The sequence below is a fragment of the Elephas maximus genome, chromosome 8 (assembly GCF_024166365.1).
Source record: "Elephas maximus indicus isolate mEleMax1 chromosome 8, mEleMax1 primary haplotype, whole genome shotgun sequence".
Lineage (NCBI taxonomy): Eukaryota > Metazoa > Chordata > Mammalia > Proboscidea > Elephantidae > Elephas > Elephas maximus.
Window position 1 is genome coordinate 90,878,662 of NC_064826.1, and position 18,231 is coordinate 90,896,892.

Consider the following 18,231-nt stretch of genomic DNA (forward strand, 5'->3'; position numbering starts at 1 on the left):
GATTGTTATCCTATGATTAACTTTTGTATCTATGATATCAATTACTATGCTGAATTTCTATTTAGCAAATTACCACGGCCTGGGACCCAAAGTAGTATTTCAAGTCTGTTTTGCTACCTTCTTTGGCTCAGGGCTTCAAACCGGTTCAAACCAGTTCAGTCATGGCTGACAAAGTGAAACTGGAACAGACCCAAATTTTTACAATTTGGATGATCCGGAACAATAATTATAACGGGAAAAATTACAGTTCAAAGCCCTGAAATGAGAAACTTGGAAGTAGTGTAGTGAGCCCTTTCAAGAGCCTGATGAATGAGTTTGGATTGTTAGTAGGACTGTGGAGATTGATACACATTCAAAGTGGCACATTTGGTGTCTTAGTCGTCTAGTGCTGCTATAACAGAAAGACCACAAGTGCATGGCTTTAACGAAGGGAACTTTATTCTCTCCCAGTCTAGGGGGCTAGAAGTCTGTGTTCAGGGTTCCAGCTCCAGGGGAAGGCTTTCTGTCTCTGTCAGCTCTGCGGGAAGCTCCTTGTCATCAATCTTTCCCAGTCAAGGAGCTTCTCAGAACAGGGACCCTGGGTCCAAAGGACGTGCTATGCTCCTGGCTCTTGTTTCTTGGTGGTATGAGGTTCCCATGTCTCCCTTCTTGCTTCTCTGTTTTATATCTCAAAAGAGGTTGAGTGAAAACACAACCTAATCTTGTAGATTGAGTCCTGCCTTGTTGACATAACTCCCGCTCATCCCATCTCCTAAACATCACAGAGGTAGGATTTACAACACATAAGAAAATTACATCAGATGACAAAATGGCAGACAATCATACAATAAAGAGAATCATGGACTAGCCAAGTTGACACGTTTTTGAGGGGATGTGGTTCAATCCATAATAGTTGGCTACTATCTTTGGGCAGAGCACTGCTGTTTCCAACTCTGCTCAAATTCCTGTAGGGAAGAGATTTGGTTGCTATGCAATGCATATGGGGCCCTTGTTTTCTAAGGGGGAGATCAGGTTTCTAGCAGGACTTGGACCCATAATTTTTTCCATTCTGGTTATTGTTCAAGTTCACCCAAATTTTAAAAACTCAAGTCTGTTCCAGTGTCCCTTCCTCAGCCATGACTGACCTGGGAAGAATTACTGCAGCTACACTTACCCTGAGACACCAACCTTGCTCTCACCCAACTGCTTTTTGTTATCTCCTGTACCTCAGTGTTATTAGAAGCCAAAGCAGAGACCTAAAGGGAACATTTATTGTTGGGTTTTTTTTTTTTTTATTCTGTGCATGCTTTAACTTGGGGAAATAGGGTACTAATTAGGAATTGGATCGTTGATTCTTTTTCAGATGGTGAAAAGGCAGATATATCTGCCAACATCTATCCAGACATAAACATCATCACTGGAGCCCTTAAACTGTATTTTAGAGACTTACCCATTCCTGTCATCACATATGATACCTATTCCAAATTCATAGAAGCAGCAAGTAAGTACTGAGAACTAAGTTCTCATTTACACCAAATTTTTACATAAAATGCTTTTGACCTCAAGAAAATTCAATCTCAGAACTGTTTAAATTATTACATGAGCTGCATGCTTTGCCCAGTAAGGACACAACGGCACAGCTAATAGAAAACCAGGCAGAGATCACCAGCTAAGTTGAGCCAGTGCCAAGCCAACTACACTGGGCTGAAGCTGGGTGCCAGACAGTTCTCTCCCTGTCGTTCCTTTTATGCCGGGGACTAGCATGGTTAGACCTCTTCTCTTATATGTTGACAACATGAATGTGTCTGTGATGAAAAAGCAAATGTTGCTTGAGGACTGTGTATAGCAACTTTCATCTGTTAGAACCTCATTGCTAGTTAATGAAAGTCATATTCCAAGTTTTTCCCATGGTTGCCATTCAAAATTAATAATATGCCAGGAATATACTGTCAAGTCCTATATTAGATGCCCTCACCACTGTCTTCTAGTTTAATCTTCTCATCTACCCAACCAGGCAAGTGTTATCATCCCCATTTTACAGAGGAAGAAAGCCACGCTTAGAGAGCTGAGCTCACAGGTCCAGAAATGGAGCCTCCACATTAGCCTTCCCTCAGCCCACAGGTGCTTAGTCAGTGGCCAGCAGTCAGCAGAGGTCACCTGGGCCCCTGCTGTCAGCAGAGAGGGCCACAGTGCAGAAAGAGAGTTACACATTTTTCAGGAACAGGTAATAGCGAGGAAGGGGAGATTCAGATGCTGAGTTGCATGATAGAAGTCAAATCTACTTTATTATTTAATAAAAGAAATCTTTAAAGGTTGAAAGGCTTACTATATGCTGCTAAATATAGTCATGAGATACCTGATAGGAAGACACAAGGGCAGGCTGGGATTAATGCAAGATGGACTTCCTACTGCCTACATAGCAGATATTCAATGAGCATGCGGTGCTCAGCCTCAAACTCTATCTGGAATGAGGCGGGACACAGGTAAATTAATTATGAAATATTATCTGGAATTGCATGAGTTTATCAGACGTTCCACCATCTGTAGCCAAAGCAAACAAACACACCAGTAGCTGCAGCCCTACTCCCTGGTAAGGGCATTCCTTCCCGGGTCCTCGTGGGCCAGGGTAAGGAAGGTTCTGGCAGCTGGGTACCCCCCTCCTCAGGAGGAATGGGGGAGGGCTTTCTCTGAGTGGCAGCTAACACCTATCAGAAAGCCAAAGGACAGAAGCAATACACACTTCCTTCCATTGCCCCTGTGCCTGGTATCTACTTCCTAACTGGGCTGTACACCAGGTTAACTATGCCAGCACTTTAGTGAAATGTAACATTCATGCAGGCTGAGTTGGGTGCTTCATCTGCCAATGTCCTTGCATTGCATCAGATCTTCAGTAACAGAGGACTGCAGGGAAAATAATTATTAAACAACTGCAAGATAATGCTACCAAATGTGGTATAGTTTAAATTAAAGTTTGTGTTAGTGAAATTTCTGGTCAATCCAACGTTCAGAAGACAGGCAAAACACAGTGTGTGCATGTGCCACCAGACACTAAACATCTACCAGACTTCAGATTCCAGGAGGGCAAGGGCTCTGTCCAGCCCCCCACTATCTATGTAGGAGATGTTCAGTGAGCACGTGGTGCTCAGCCTCAAACTCTGTCTGGAATGAGGTGGGACACAGGTAAACTGATTAAATTAAATGTTATCTGGAATTACATGGATTTATTAGACTTCCCCCATCTCTAGCCAAAGCAAACAAACACACCAAACTTCTTGTTACTTTTCTGAAAGCATTAATTTGATGTTACATCTCAGTGCTGATACTTGTTATGTGGCATTTTCATAGAAGTCCCCAACGCAGATGAGAGGTTGGAAGCGGTCCATGAAGTGCTGATGCTGCTGCCTCCTGCCCACTATGAGACTCTGCGATACCTAATGATCCACCTCAAGAAGTAAGTTGACCGTTGCCTGCAAACCTTATCTACCCCTAGAGCAGATAATGCTTTAAGAAGCAAGTCGAAAGTACTGTATAAACAGCATGTGTTGAGGTTTTTCACTTTCTTATGCCTTATAAGATGTGTGGAGCCCTGGTGGCACAGTGGTTAAGAGCTATGACTGTTAACCAAAAGGTTGGCCGTTGGAATCCACCAGCTTCCCCTTAGAAACTCTGTAGAGCCATTCTACTCTGTCCTAGAAGGTCACTCAACAGCAATGAGTTTTTGATTTTTATAAGATGTATAAATACTGTTGCATGGATTCAGGGTGATCAGAGGTAGAAATATTTAGCTCAGAAGATTTCCATTTTAATACATTTATTGAATTTAAGAGCACAACTAATTTTTGGATAAGTAATTTCGTTTATAAGGAGCCCTGGTGGCATAAACAGTTAAGCGCTCAACTAACCTGTTGGTGGTTTGAACCCACTGAGTGGCTCCATGAGAGAAAGACCTGGCAATCTGCTTCTGTAAATATTACAGCCAAGAAAAGCCCTATGGAACAATTCTAGTCTGTAACACATGGGGTTACTGTGAGTCGGAATCGACTCAACAACACCTAACAACAACTAACAACAATTTCATATATTGAATTTAAGAGCACAAGTAATTTTTGGATGAGTAATAGATTGTGCGTGTCAAACCTGGCTTTTAGTTATTTATAAATTATTTCTTTAATAATGATCACTATCCAATTGTTAAAGTTTAGAAGACGAAGTACCACTATCAGGAAAAGTGCTAACATCTCCCAGCTGAATCTTAAATGCCAATAACTTAGTATTTTTATGGTGGTGGCTTAGCTGGCCATATTACGTGGCCAAGTGCAATGCCTGTCTTAATAGGGAGGTGTGAGCACTTTGATAGTGAAGAAATGTCATCTTTCCTACCATCTTCTTAGCTTTGCAGCATGAAAATAATGCAAGCTGAGTTTATCTTCCTAAAATAATGCAAAATGGCCAACCCTAATTTGCTCCAAGAGAATAGACACAAAGGGATGGCCTTCAGTGCAAAACCTGAACATATTTTCATTATAGTTTGCTTTTCTTTGGAGAACCTACTCCCTTTTAGGTCTATTATGAACATTTTCCAACGTCTGAATTTCTTAAAAGAAAAATGTGGGTGATTGCAACTTTATTTCACTTGGAAGATATTAAACCAACTTTGGAGTTTGAATTTCATTCTTAAAGACTTTGCAGTTCTTATCAGGATGTTGAAATGATAATTTTTCAATTCCAACAATAATTACCACTCCAGGCCTTATCCTGTGGGAGCTAGAAATAATGTACAACAGCTTTCCCATTTGGCCACATTCCAGCCACACCCTGTTCCATGATAATGGCCTGGCTATTCCTAAACTCATGGCAACCCTTCTTTCCTGGCACCAGCCCTGCCAGCAGACGGGGAATCTGCCCTCGGCTACCCTGCTCTCCAGCATATACACAGACAGGTAGCAAATAGCAAGAGGAGAAAAAGACTTCCGTGTAAAACACCAGAAACCAAACCAGCTGCTGTTGAGTCAACTCCAACTCACGGTGACCCCCTGTGTTTCAGAGTAGAACTGTGCTCCACAGGATTTTCAAGGGCTGTGATCTTTTGGCAGTAGATCCCCAACCCTTTCTTCTGAGGTGCCTCTGAGTGGATCCAAATTGCCAACCTTTGAGCCTAGTAACTAAACACTTAACCATTTGCACCACCAAGAAATATGTATGCACCATGGGCCAGGTAATAATCCGCTGCCCCCTTCAAACCAAAATTCCTTAAATGATAGTTCTTTATGAATATAGTGAGAAGTTTTGATTTTCTAACTTTAAAGATTGAGTCTGCAGTAGATTCACTTAGTAATTCACTTCCACGGGCTGAAGCCAAAGTCAACAATCTAAAAAAAAGAAAGAGAGAGAGAGAGAAAGAAAAACTACTCACAAAACATTTCCTACTTCTCTATAATTCTCATTCTTCAGTTTTCTTTCAGTGAAGTTCTTGAGGGGTTACGTACATAATGAGTCTACAGTTGTGTCCACACGTCTGTATCAGGTCTGTGTGCATCTGTTTGTCGTGCAGGGTGACTATGAATGAAAAGGACAATCTCATGAATGCAGAAAACCTGGGCATCGTGTTTGGGCCCACCCTGATGAGGCCCCCGGAGGACAGCACCCTGACCACCCTCCATGACATGCGGTACCAGAGGCTGATCGTGCAGATTTTAGTAGAGAACGAAGATGTTTTGTTTTAATCCATCAGGGAGACGAGCAGAATGGCCCCAGCCCCATCACAGTCGGTAAGGCCGAAGGAATAAAAACATCCCTTACACTTGATTTGTTTTTTCAAACAAGTGACAGAATTTCTTGGACCGCAGTAGATTGCCAAGTCGGGGACTATGTCTTATAGCTATACGCCTCCACCCCATGAGAACAAGGGTGAGGGCAAGACAGACCCCTCCCCTCAGGTCTTCTGCCGTGCCTCGTATGTGTGTCTGTTTTGCTGGAAGAGTGATTAATAAATCTGTCTTTAACTTATTAAAAAAAAAAAGTAAATCTTTAAAGTTCGGTATCAGTAATAAAAGGGAACTTAATTCATAGAGGTACTTGATACAGTTATACATTTTTCCACTTACAGAAAGAAGACAATTCTATGTTAAATGTTAAATATGAAACCTATATTGTAAAATGTATTTTTATTTTAGCTGCAAGAATGTTATTTTATTTTAGCAAATAGATCTCAATGCAGTGCATTGGTTATTACCCTGTGTATCTTGTCCTGCGTTCTTGCTGTGATGCCCTGAAAACATTTACCACGAATGCAGTATTATCTTGACATACCTCTGTCGTTAGTGCTTTTAAATGAAATCTCACCTGCCACGGGCTTCCTGGCTTTTGATAAGTTTTTGCTCTTAAGCTCTGGCATTCTCCTGTTGGACGGTGTGTGTTTATAGCAATTGTAGGATGCTCTGAAAGGTCCACATCTTTGCTCTCCATAAAAATTTTGTGAATTCTCAAAATATGTTTCAGAATTGGTCATAGTCTTCCCTCTTCCCATATTAGATGCATGTGTCCTTGAACATGCAGAATGCGGTCATTTTACATACAATGATTTGGGGACACTGGGTGTAACTAGGCCAGGTAAAAAGTTCACATTTTTCCTCTTTTCTTTTTGGGCAAGCTTTCTGAATTTGTCTCTTAATGGCAAGTCATAATTTTGCAACATACCTGTATTTACGAAGTGAATCTGCAGAATAATTGTTTCATTGAGATTTTTTTTTTAATTTTTGTTTTATAAACAAGCCTATTTCTAAAAGCGAGAATTAATAAGTTTGGTTCTTACCAAATATTTGTTTCTCCTTGATAAAAAGCAGCTCTGTGTGGGTAATAATTTAATATGATTTTATGACTTTAGGTCTATTCTACTGATTATATTTATCTTAGCATGAGCTTTTCACACCAAGATTTCTATATTTTGTAACATAGGTTAAATATTTAAGACATCAAAACTGCCAGTCTAAATTTTTTTTAAATCCAACTGCAATGTCTTTTCCTCTGATTGTCTGAGATGACCTGTGTAAATTACTCACCTAGTCTTATGTCGGAGCGACCAGAAGAGAGTTCCTGTGTGTGTTAAGTGGAGCTGCAAAGAGGAGTGGGATTGTTGTCCTGGCAAGTCCCAGGGCTGTGGGGATAGACTCCATTGGTACCTGGGGGGGTCAAAATGCTTCTGCTTGGTGCCTGCTGTCATTGTTCCTCCCACCTGTACAGATTTGTTTGTTGTAGCTTATGTACTTCTTGATACTGTCAGAAAATTATCTGGAAATGGTTTTATTTTGTGAAGTGAACAATACTTTGTAATTTATGATGGTGTAAATGGAAGGAAAAGCATTAAATGTATTAAATTCTTCTGTCGATCGTGTTGGAGTATGTGCATGAAAGTGGTGTTGCGGGGGTGGTGTGCGAAAGGAAAATTTTCAAAACATTGTTTCCAAGTAGAATTTGAAAATGGAATTTCTGCCATCACCAAAACAGGATGAGAAAACAGAAGTATCCTACAGTGCCCTGGCCACACTGTCCCACTTCCTCCAGCAGATTCCCTCCTGGAAAGTCCAGGTTAAGATTCTAATCCTCCACCTTGAGCTTCTTTAAGACCTGGTGCTCTGATGCCATCTGCAGAGATATGGGGTTTGGAGCAAATCAGCCTAGGCTGGTGGTCGGAGAATGGAACAAGAGTCTGCGAACCAGAAAGCCCCAATTTCAAAAGCCAACTCTGCCTACTGACAACTGCATGCGGTATGCACCTTGGGGATGAGTTTGCTCATCTGAAAAATGGGATAATATTCCAATTGTGACATCTTAGGTCAAATTATTGTGGAAAGTAATTAGTAATAGTTATTGTTGCCAGGAGTCGGAATCAACTTGGCAGCAACAAGTTTGGTTTGGGTTTTGGTTTTTTCTCATTATTTTAAGGGCTTAGAAGGAAAAAGGATATAACCTGGGTTGGGAATAGAAGCAGCATGAAAAGAGAAGGATTTGTCCCAGGTTACCTTTAAGTCCAAGTAATAAGGAGGGATATGATAACAGGCTTCTATAGTGGGTAATGAGGGCCACTTGTCTCCTTTTCCCAAATGTGATTATAACACTTGATCCCCTCTGCCTTGCTTCAGGCAGAAACCTGCTCACCCACCTATCTCCCTCTCCATCTGGCAGCCTGATGTGGCTGCTGTTACCTGACTTGAAATTCCTGCCATTGCAATAACTCTAGTAGTTAGGCTATAAAGGAGGCAGCATTGTTTCCAGAAAAATAAAAAAAAATTGCCATCCAGCCAATTCTGACTCATGGTGACCCCCATGTGTGTCAAAATAGCACTGTGCTCCATGGGGTCTTCAATGGCTGATTTTTCAGAAGTAGATTGCCAGGCCCGTCTTCCAAGAAGCCCGCTGTTAAGTTGTCCACAAGGTGAGATGGGCAGGGTGGGTGAGAGAAGACAGTGTGAAAATGGGCAGAAAAGACTACCTTTCTTTCTTCCATCAACATAAACGAGCTCTTCATATCAGCTGGCCTGGACAGCTTGGAAGGCATTAGGGAGGAGCCCGGATGGCCAGTGGGAAATAATTGTATACATTTATGTAGGAGAGAGGGCCTGGGATGGGGGCTGGCACAGAATTTCAAGGATAGCAGCCTGAAAGGGCAAAGGGAGGGAGGGAGAGACGAGACCAAGGGAGGGGAGCTGAGGAGACCTGCCCTGACTCCTCCTGAAAACCCAACCAGGTTAATTTATAAGTTTCCAAGATCTATCAATCCCCAAACTTTATAGTTGGTCTGTTGATTTAACAATGTAATAGTCATTAATTTTCCATCAAGTACTTATCAAGCACTTACTAATGGGCCAGATGCTGAATATTTGAAGGCAAGGAGGCAACTTATCTCTCTGGAAAATTCAATAGTAAGTTTATTGTGGCTGGAGGGAGGAAGCTGGTCATGTTAAAGTTTTTGGACTCTAACATAGGAGAATGGGAGCTACTGATGGATTTTTTTTAAATAAACTTTTTATTTTGGAATAATTTTATATTAACAGAAATGTTGCAAAGATACAACAGAGAGTCCCTGTGTACCCCTCACCCAGTTTACCCTAATATTGACTTCTTACCTAGCCACAGTACATTCGTCAAGAAAGCAACCTTGCTGCATTGCTATTAACTAAACCCCAGACTTACTCAGATTCCACTGGTTTTTCCACAGATGTATTTTTTTCTTTTTTGGTGCAGGATCCCATCCGGGACACCACATTGCATTTAGCACTAATGGATTTTGAGGGGCAGATGACACAATCAGATTTCCATTTCTTAAAGATCGCTTACCTGACTGTGGGTCCATCAGGGAACATATTGGGGAGGGGGGATAGTGAGAGTAAATGCAGGGAGTTAGTTAGGTGTTTAATGCTGTGATATAGAACTGAGATGATGGCAGCCTTGGTTGGGTAGTAGCAACAAAGAAGAAAATAGAACTGAGTTATATTTAGGAGGTAGAATTGGAAAAGTTTGGTTATGAATTGGATTAAGGAATCAAGAATGACACCCAGGTTGCTTAATTTGCCAAATGGGTAATATTTACTGAAATGAAGATCATGGAAAGAGGAGCCAGGGGTGGAAGAGATAGGGAAGATGATGAATTTAATTTTAGATGTGATGAAATGGAGGTACCATGAAAATTCCAAACAGAAGGGTTTCAGGAACAATTGGAATAGTAGACCTGGGATAGAGATACGGATTTGGGAGTGACCCACTGGAGACAACCATGGGATTGAATAAGAGTACCCAAGGACAGAGAACAAAGAAATATAGAAGAGGCCAGATTCAGAGTTCTCCACAGCACCAACATTTAGGAGAGAGTCACAGAAAGAGGAGCATGTATATGAGGTCTATTTTAATATAATCCATTGTATAAGGTATGAGTGCAGTCAGGAAGACTCTTCCCCCCTTCTTCAGGTTTGTTTTTTAACATCCTAAAACACTGATTTGTTCTACTTAGATTTATTGTTCTATGTGCAAGGAGGAATTTGCTTAGATGTTTTGTGATGCAAATGAGTCAGTGCCATCATTTTTTCTAAGTTGAATTGAGAAGATTTTATCATACTCAAGGACCTCTTCACTGTTTTCCTACTGCAATTTGTACATATGTCTAATACAGAACTATCACAAAGTACTACAATTATTTATACGTCTGCCTCCCACTAAAGTACAAACTCCTTGAGATCAAGAACCATGGATTCTTTTCATCATGCAAAGCTCAACTCAACTTCTACCTCCCTTCTGAGACATTCCCTGGCTTCCCCAGGCCTAGAACATAGTAGGTGCAAGCCATAAAGGTATGAAAGCCTGGCAGGTTCAGGAGACTGTAAATAGCTGGGTATAACCAGACCATGAAATGTGAGGGGAGAGGATGGGGAAGGAGATCAAACAAGAAGTCCTGGGTGAGAGAATAAGGAAGTTGGTATGCCAAGCAAAAGTATAAACTTAGAATATCCCAACTTAGAAAGGTCTCTCTGGTGGCATGTGAAGAATGGACCAGAGAATGTAAAACTAGAGGCAAGGAGGTGAATCAGGAAGCTCTTATAGGCAATGAGAGCCTGCACTTGGTCCAGGACAGGCAGGTAGAGAAGAGGCATGGATAGGAGAACTATGTAGGAGGTTATTGCTTATTTGATGCCAGGATTGAAGGAAGGAAAGAGTCAAGGGCGACACTTATTGTCTTAGTCACCTAGTGCTGCTATAACAGAAATACCACAAATGGATGGCTTTAACAGAAATTTATTCTCTCACAGTCTAGTAGGCTACAAGTCCAAATTCAGGGACATCAGCTCCAGGAGAAGGCTTTCTCTCTCTGTCAGCTATGGAGAAAGGTCCTCGTCATCAATCTTCTCCTGGTCGAGGAGCTTCTCAGCACAGGGACCCCAGGTCCAAAGGATGTGCTATTCTCCTGGCTTTTGTTTCTTGGTGGTATGCGGTCCCCATGTCTCTCTATTCACTTTTCTCTTTTATATCTCAAAAGAGATTCCCTTAAGACACAGTCTAATCTTGTCCTGCCTCATTAACATAACTGCCACTAATTGCATCTCATTAACATCATAGAGATAGGATTTACAACACATAGGAAAATAACATCAGATGACAATATGGTGGACAATCACACAAGTCTGGGAATCATGGCCTTGTCAAATTGACACATATTTTCGTGGCATACAATTCAATCCATGACACTCATATTTCTGGATTTTGCAACTAAATGAGTATTTCAGGAGATAAGAGAAGATAGGAAGGGGAGCAGGTGCAGCAAGGAGAAATCATGGGTTTAATTTGCATGACGAGGTATAGTGCCAATGGTTCACCCAAAAGTAAAAGTCTGGTAGGCAATTGGTTATGTGGTTTTGGAGGTCAAGAGAAGAATGAGCTGGATGATATGACCCAGTCAGATTATATGGGCAGTTGAAATAAAAAGGGCCAAGGATGGATCCCTAAGTAAGAACAAAATCTAAGGATCAGGCAAAGTCAGAGAATGTCAGAAGGAAGTTCAAGAATGGCCAGAGGAGGAAGTGGAGAGTCAGGAATATAAGATGGAAGCAAGGGGAATGTCTTAGGCTGGGTTCTAGAGAGAAGCAAAACCAGTAAATCTTATAAATATATAGAGAGATTTATATCAAGGAAACAACTCACACGATTGTAGAGGTTGAAATGTCCCAAGTCCATGGATCAGGATAGAGGCCTCTCCCAATTCACACAGCCACAGAAGCTGGCAAACCCTAGATCAGCAGGTCAGAGAGCAGGGCTCCCACTCACAGGCTGTGAAGGTTGAGGAATTTGAAAATTACAGGCAAGACCGCAAGGTTTCTGCTGATTCATGTAGCTGCAGGGGCTGGTGAACCCAAAATGGGCAAGTCCGGGAGCAGGACTCTTGCTTGCAGACTGTGAAGATCACAGGTAAACTGTTAACTCCCAAGAACTGGAGGTCAGACAAGAGGCAGCTGCTGGATCCAGAACAAGCCAAAAGCCTTGGCAAGGCGAGCAGGAAGGAAGTAGGTGGCAGAAGCAGAGAGATGAAGGCTGAGGGGTCAGTGAGCTGCCACAGGCCCCACGCCTGCCAGCACCACTCAGCAGATTCTATCATGGGGGTGATCACATATCAAATTTCAACAGGGAAGTTATCACAACATTATACAACTGGCAAAACACTGAGAATCACGGCCCAGCCAAGCTGACACACAGTCTTAATCATCACGGGGAGACAGAACTTAAGGGATGGAGAGGCCACCGGGGCCAGATGCTGCTTGCTACAAGGCTGACTGTGGCAACTAAGGAGTCACTGGAAAGAAGATAGAACCTACAGTCAAACTTAACTAAGAAAAAGGTATGAAGCGCTCATATTATAGGCCTAGAAATCTCACATATAGCAAGTCGTCCGTGGGAGCAAATTTTTCATTATTTCTATTCTTTGCCAAAAAATTTTTCTCTTAACATACTTTCTTGAAAAATCTCACGCTTCAAAATCTTCTTAAAGATTTTTGTTCTGGAAACAAAACTTTCGGTCAATCTATTTACTAACCATGATACCTGTTTTTTATTCTGTGTTCTAATCTGTAAAATGGCTATAATTTTGGTTTGATCTCAGGACTGATTTGCTAAATCAGGGGGTGGGGCCCTGCAATCTGTTGTTTAACATGTCCTCCAAGTGATTCCAATGCAGGATAACGTTTGAGAAATTGTGGTTTAAGAATGATCAGAATTTACACCTGAGCTGGAGAACAATCCACAGTCTCTAAGGTGTTTGGATACCTGAAGAAAACCGGAATTTATTAGCAAAGAAGGGGCAACAACTTTGTAGCATTAGGAAAGTTGTCCATACTCTCAGAGGCTGCATGAGACCTACCACATCCATAGAAGCTTCCCTCAGGGACCAGGTTTCCATAGGTACCTCCCCTTAACCACAGTATCAACTCCATCCCTAATGTAATACATCTAAATATGTCTAAACTGTAAGCTTCATGAGAGCAGGAATCTGGTCCATTTTGCTCACACTCTACCCCAGCACCTACTTGGCACTGTGCCTAGCACACAATACCACCAAACCACCCACTGCCTTTGAGTCGATTCCAACTCATAGTGACCCTATAGGACAGAGTAGAACTGCCCCATAGGGTTTCCAAGGAGCACCTGGGGGATTGGAGCTGCTGACCTTTTGGTTAGCAGCTGTAGCTCTTAACCACTACACTACCAGGATTTCTTAGCACACAATGCCAAACCAAAACCAAACCCAGTGCCGTCAAGTCGATTCCGACTCATAGCGACCCCATAGGACAGAGTAGAACTGCCCCGTAGAGTTTCCAAGGAGCGCCTGGTGGATTCAAACTGCCGACCCTTTGGTTAGCAGCTGTAGCACTTAACCACTATGCCACCAGGGTTTCCTAGTAGGCTTTTCTAAATCAGTCCTTCTACAAATACTCAAATATCCTTTAATATTTTGGTGTGATGGGGAGGGGTGTGATTCTAGAAGCATGAGAGTCTGAAAAATGCATATTGATTCTTGTCCATCATTTGGAGCTGTGCCCAATATTTAAACCCTTCAGTTATTGGTGGCTTCTCCTTAAGCAGGCACTTTGGAACTAGTCAACCTTACTCACCTAATCCTCACCATAGTCTTTCTCCTTTTACCCAATAGGAATGGTAAGCCTCAAAAAATAATTTATTGTGGAGTATCTGAATATCTAACTCTCTGGTTCAATTGCAGGTTACACCAATAAGGCTAGCTTTATTTGGCTATGATCTAGTGCAATGTAGCCATGAGGAGGTCTGGTGCTGGGTCCAGCCAGCCCCCCGTTTAAATCCTGATTCCATCACTTTCTAACAGTGTATTTAGGGAAAGTCACTTCACTATGATGCTGAAGAGGTTTCATCAGCGCTTCCAAACTAAAACAGACTAGGAGGAAAGGCCTGGGGATCTACTTCTAAAATCAGTCAACGAAAATCCTGTAGATCACAACGGTCTGTTCATGGGAATGACACAGGACTGGTCAGTGTTTAGTTCCATTGTACAAGGGGTCTCCATGAGCAGGGGCCTACTGGACAGCACCTAACAACAACTTTGCTTCTTAAACTTCAGTTTTCTTATCATCAAAATGAGCTAATACCAGTTGCTATCACATGACGTTATTATGAAGCTTAAATAAGAAAATCTATGTAAAGCATTCAGCATCATGTTTGGGTACAGAGTAAGCATACAAATCGTTTTCTAAAAAAACAGAGGCTTAGGGGAAATGGTGTGAGAATGCTCAGACCGTTAGCAGCCTTTCTTTGCAGTTACAAGGCACCTGCGCTTATTGCTTCCTTGCTATGAGGAAGTTTTAGCAGCTTACTGCCCAATGAGCTTCTGCAGCCAATCATCTGTCATGTGCAGAGCGATGTAGTGGAAAGGCAGCTCAGTATCTCCACCAGAGCCCTGGATTTAGAGCCACGAGACCTGGCTCAGTCACGGATCAAGGCTTTTAGCATTGGTGATCCTCAGGCTCTTCCCCTTTGAAATGTGAAAAATAATGCCTGCCTGTCTGTTGGGCCCAGCCACCTCACAGGGTTTTATCTCTGAGACTAGCGGGCGGCATGGGAACAGCCAAGGAAGCAGGTCACACACCCTCACACCGCTCTGGGCTGGCTCTGCGCTCATACTCCAGTGGGAGTGCACTCCCTGGAGTCATACATCACCTCTGTGGGTCTTCCTGTTTCCCTTTACTTGGCTTAGTTGCCAGCTTCTTAGTTGACCACTTCCTCCTTGGTAAACCCCTCTCTTTCTTGGCTGCTGGACACCACCTTTTCCTCCTACCTCTGCTCAGGCTCCTCTGCCAATTCTTCCTCCATAGCTATCCAAATCTCTAGGCTGCCCTTCAAGGCTGCGGCTCACCATACTTTCTCCCTTGGCAATCCCATCCATTCTCTGGCTTTGAATACTATCTGTCAACAAATCCAAATTATCCCTAGGATTCAGTAAGCTACCTAATGCCCTGTAACGAATCCCCTTCTGCTTAAACTAGCTAGCATGTGCTCTCTACCCCATGGCCAAGGTGCCTGATGAACATGCCCATGACCCTACCACTCAGCAATTTAAAATCATCACGTCTGCATTACTTGCATTGCATTAAAACAGTTTAAAAATCCAGAATCAATTAAAGGCCTTCATCCTATTCTCCTTTCTTCTTCCCTATTCACTGGCTTGTTTTTACACTCTTACTACATATATTCAGTATATACCATGTCTTATATACATTGTATCAATTATCATTCTACAACTTTTTTTCTCCTTAATATGATTTTTTGAAATGTATCCATGTTGATACACATAAATATACTTCACCCATTTTAACTATTCTAAAATACTTTGAGTTATTTCTATGCTACTGGTAGATTTATTGTTAACTGCCGTCGAATCGGCTCCAGCTCATGTTGTTGTTGTTAGGTGCCATTGAGTCGGTTCCGACTCATAGCAACCCTATGTACCACAGAACAAAATACAGCCCGGTCCTTCACCATGCTTACAATCGTTGTTGTGCTTGAGCCCATCGTTTTGGCCACTGTGTCAATCAAATCGTTGATGGTCTTCCTCTTTTCCACTGTACTTTAGTAAGAATGATATCCTTCTGCAGAGACTGATCTGTCCTGATAAGATGTCCAAAGTATGTAAGATGTAGTCTTGCCATCCTTGCTTCTAAGGAGCATTCTGGTTGTACTTCCTCCAAGACAGATTTATTCATTCTTTGGCAGTCCATGGTGTACAATCAATATTCTTCACCAACACCACAATTCAAAGGCGTCAACTCTTCTTCCGTCTTCCTTATTCATTCTCCAGCTTCCACATGCATATGATGTGATTGAAAACACCATGGCTCGGGTCAGGGGTCAGGTGCACCTTAGTCTTCAAGGTGACATCTTCACTTTTCAACACCTTTGCAGCAGATCTGCCCAGTGCAATGTGTCTTTTGATTTCTTGACTGCTGCTTCCATGGCTGTTGATTGTGGATCCAAGTAAAATGAAATCCCTGACAACTTCAATCTTTTCTCTGTTTATCATGATGTTGCTTATTGGTCCAGTTGTGAGGATTTTTGTTTTCTTTATGTCTGAAGGCTCTGGTCTTTGATCTTCATCGGTAAGTGCTTCAAGTCCTCTTCACTTTCAGCAAGGAAGGTTGTGTTAACTGCGTAACACAGGTTGTTAATGAGTCCTCCTCCAATCCTGACATAGCATTCTTCTTCATATAGTCCAGCTTCTCAGATTACTTGCTCAGCATACAGATTGAATAGGTATGGTGAAAGGATACAACCCCGACACACACCTTTCCTTGCCTTAAGTCACGAAGTATCCCCTTGTTCTGTCCGAACAACTGCCTTTTGATTTATGTACAGATTCCTCATGAGCACAATTAAGTGTTCTGGAATTCCCATTCTTCCCAACGTTGTCCATAATTTGTTATGATGCACACAGCCGAATGCCTTTGCATAATCAATAACACAGGTAAACATCTTTCTGGTATTCTCTGCTTTCAGCCAGGATCCATCTGACATCGGCAATGATATCCCAGGTAGCATTTCATTCCAACTCATGGTGACCCCATATTCAACAGAATGAAATGTTGCCTGGTCCTTCACCATTTTATAATCATTGGTATGCTGGAGTCCATTGTTGCAGCCACGGTGTGTTTTGAGTGCTGTCCACTGTAGGGGGCTCATCTTCTAGCATTAGATCAGGGAATACTCTATTGTGACCCATAGGTTTTTCACTGACTAATTTTTGGAAGTAGTTTGCCAGGCCTTTCTTTGTAGCCTATCTTATTCTGGAAGTTCCACTGAAACCTGTCCACCATGGGTGACCCTATTGGTATTTGAAATACTGGTGGCATAGCTTCCAGCAACACACAAACCACCACAGTGCAACAAACTAACAGGCAGACGGTGGGTAAGTTGCTATAAGCCCTTGAATATCATTTGACAATTAAATTATATGCACATATAAAGTAAAAACTCATTTTTGAAAAGGATTGTGCCATATTGTCTAAAACAGCAATGAAAAAATGCTCTTGCTCTTTCCCTCCCCTTCCTGGTATGATTCAGTGATGTAGGTTGTATATTAAGATTTTAGGACCTCATGGAGCAGGACATAGTAAACACACTCATCCACAGTCTAGTAGTGACCTTACTTACAAGGACTTTGTCTTTCGATTTTGTTAATCCTTTTCTTGTAACATTGCTTTCAAGCTTAACTGAGTGCACTTCCTCCTTTAACTACAGGTAATGTAATTTTGGTGCTGAATGGATAAAAAGCATTCATGAATCAAATACAGAAAACTTCTGCTTGATTTGATTTAATCATTAAGTGTGTTCCTGAAAAAAAAAAAGTTAGATTCATTGCAAATTGTCGTATATTAAATATCCTCCAATAAACGTTAACATTGTGTTCTCGGGGGAGAGGCGAAACTAGCCCCAACCAGCAATAACAACCGTGATCTTTAAGACACTCTAACATTACTTTCAAAAAGCACTTGGAATTGATTGATTTGTAGAGTTTGTTCACATAATTTTCCCACACAGCTAATGAAACCAATTTGTCAAGGAGAAACTAACACTTACTGACTGCCTATCATGTATCAGAGACCGTGCTAGGGACTTTAATATATGTATTGTCCACTTTAATCCTTGCAACCACCCAGAGAAGTAGGTATTATCCCCACTCTACATATGAGGAAACCAGAATCTAAAGATATTAAGTAATTTTCCCAAAGCCACATAGCTAGTAATTCAAACCAACCATCAAGTCTTTTCACAAGCGATGTATATAATTACAATTCCCAGAGTGAATGAGCTTTATTTTGAGTGCTCTGTGATTCCACAGGGCTTTCATACCTAAGAAAACACGTATGATTTAGCATTTTTCTAAGTGGGAAACTTAGAAGACAGTGGCCTAATTAGAATTTTTTAAATATGACCACCTCTTTTGATGTAATAGCCTTGATATCAACAACCTTTGTTGATCTAATGATTAACCAAAAGGCAATATGAGATTTAAATAGCAGCATTAGAAAAACACTGTATTAAGGACAGAGTAACTCAAAATCAATCAACATGACTCCGCCTCTTATGGTCCTGGGACCTTGGGCAAATTGCTTCAACTTTCTAACATAAAAACGTAGTCATCGTAGTACCTGTGTCTCTAGGTTTCTCTGGCATTAAAAGGGAAAGGCCCACAGT

At 41.7% G+C, this 18,231-nt stretch overlaps 1 protein-coding gene across 2 annotated transcripts in view; it reads left to right on the forward strand.

Moving 5' to 3' along the window:
* CHN2 (chimerin 2) overlaps positions 1-7,357 on the forward strand; it is a 359,388-nt gene extending 352,031 nt beyond the window's left edge. For both annotated transcript variants that reach the window (XM_049894797.1, XM_049894798.1), the window contains 3 exons: positions 1,343-1,480; positions 3,325-3,430; positions 5,531-7,357. In XM_049894797.1, coding sequence (XP_049750754.1) covers positions 1,343-1,480; positions 3,325-3,430; positions 5,531-5,702 — 416 coding nt within the window. In that variant the 3' untranslated portion in view covers positions 5,703-7,357. The remainder of the gene's footprint in view (positions 1-1,342; positions 1,481-3,324; positions 3,431-5,530) is intronic.
* The last annotated feature ends 10,874 nt before the right edge of the window (positions 7,358-18,231 follow it).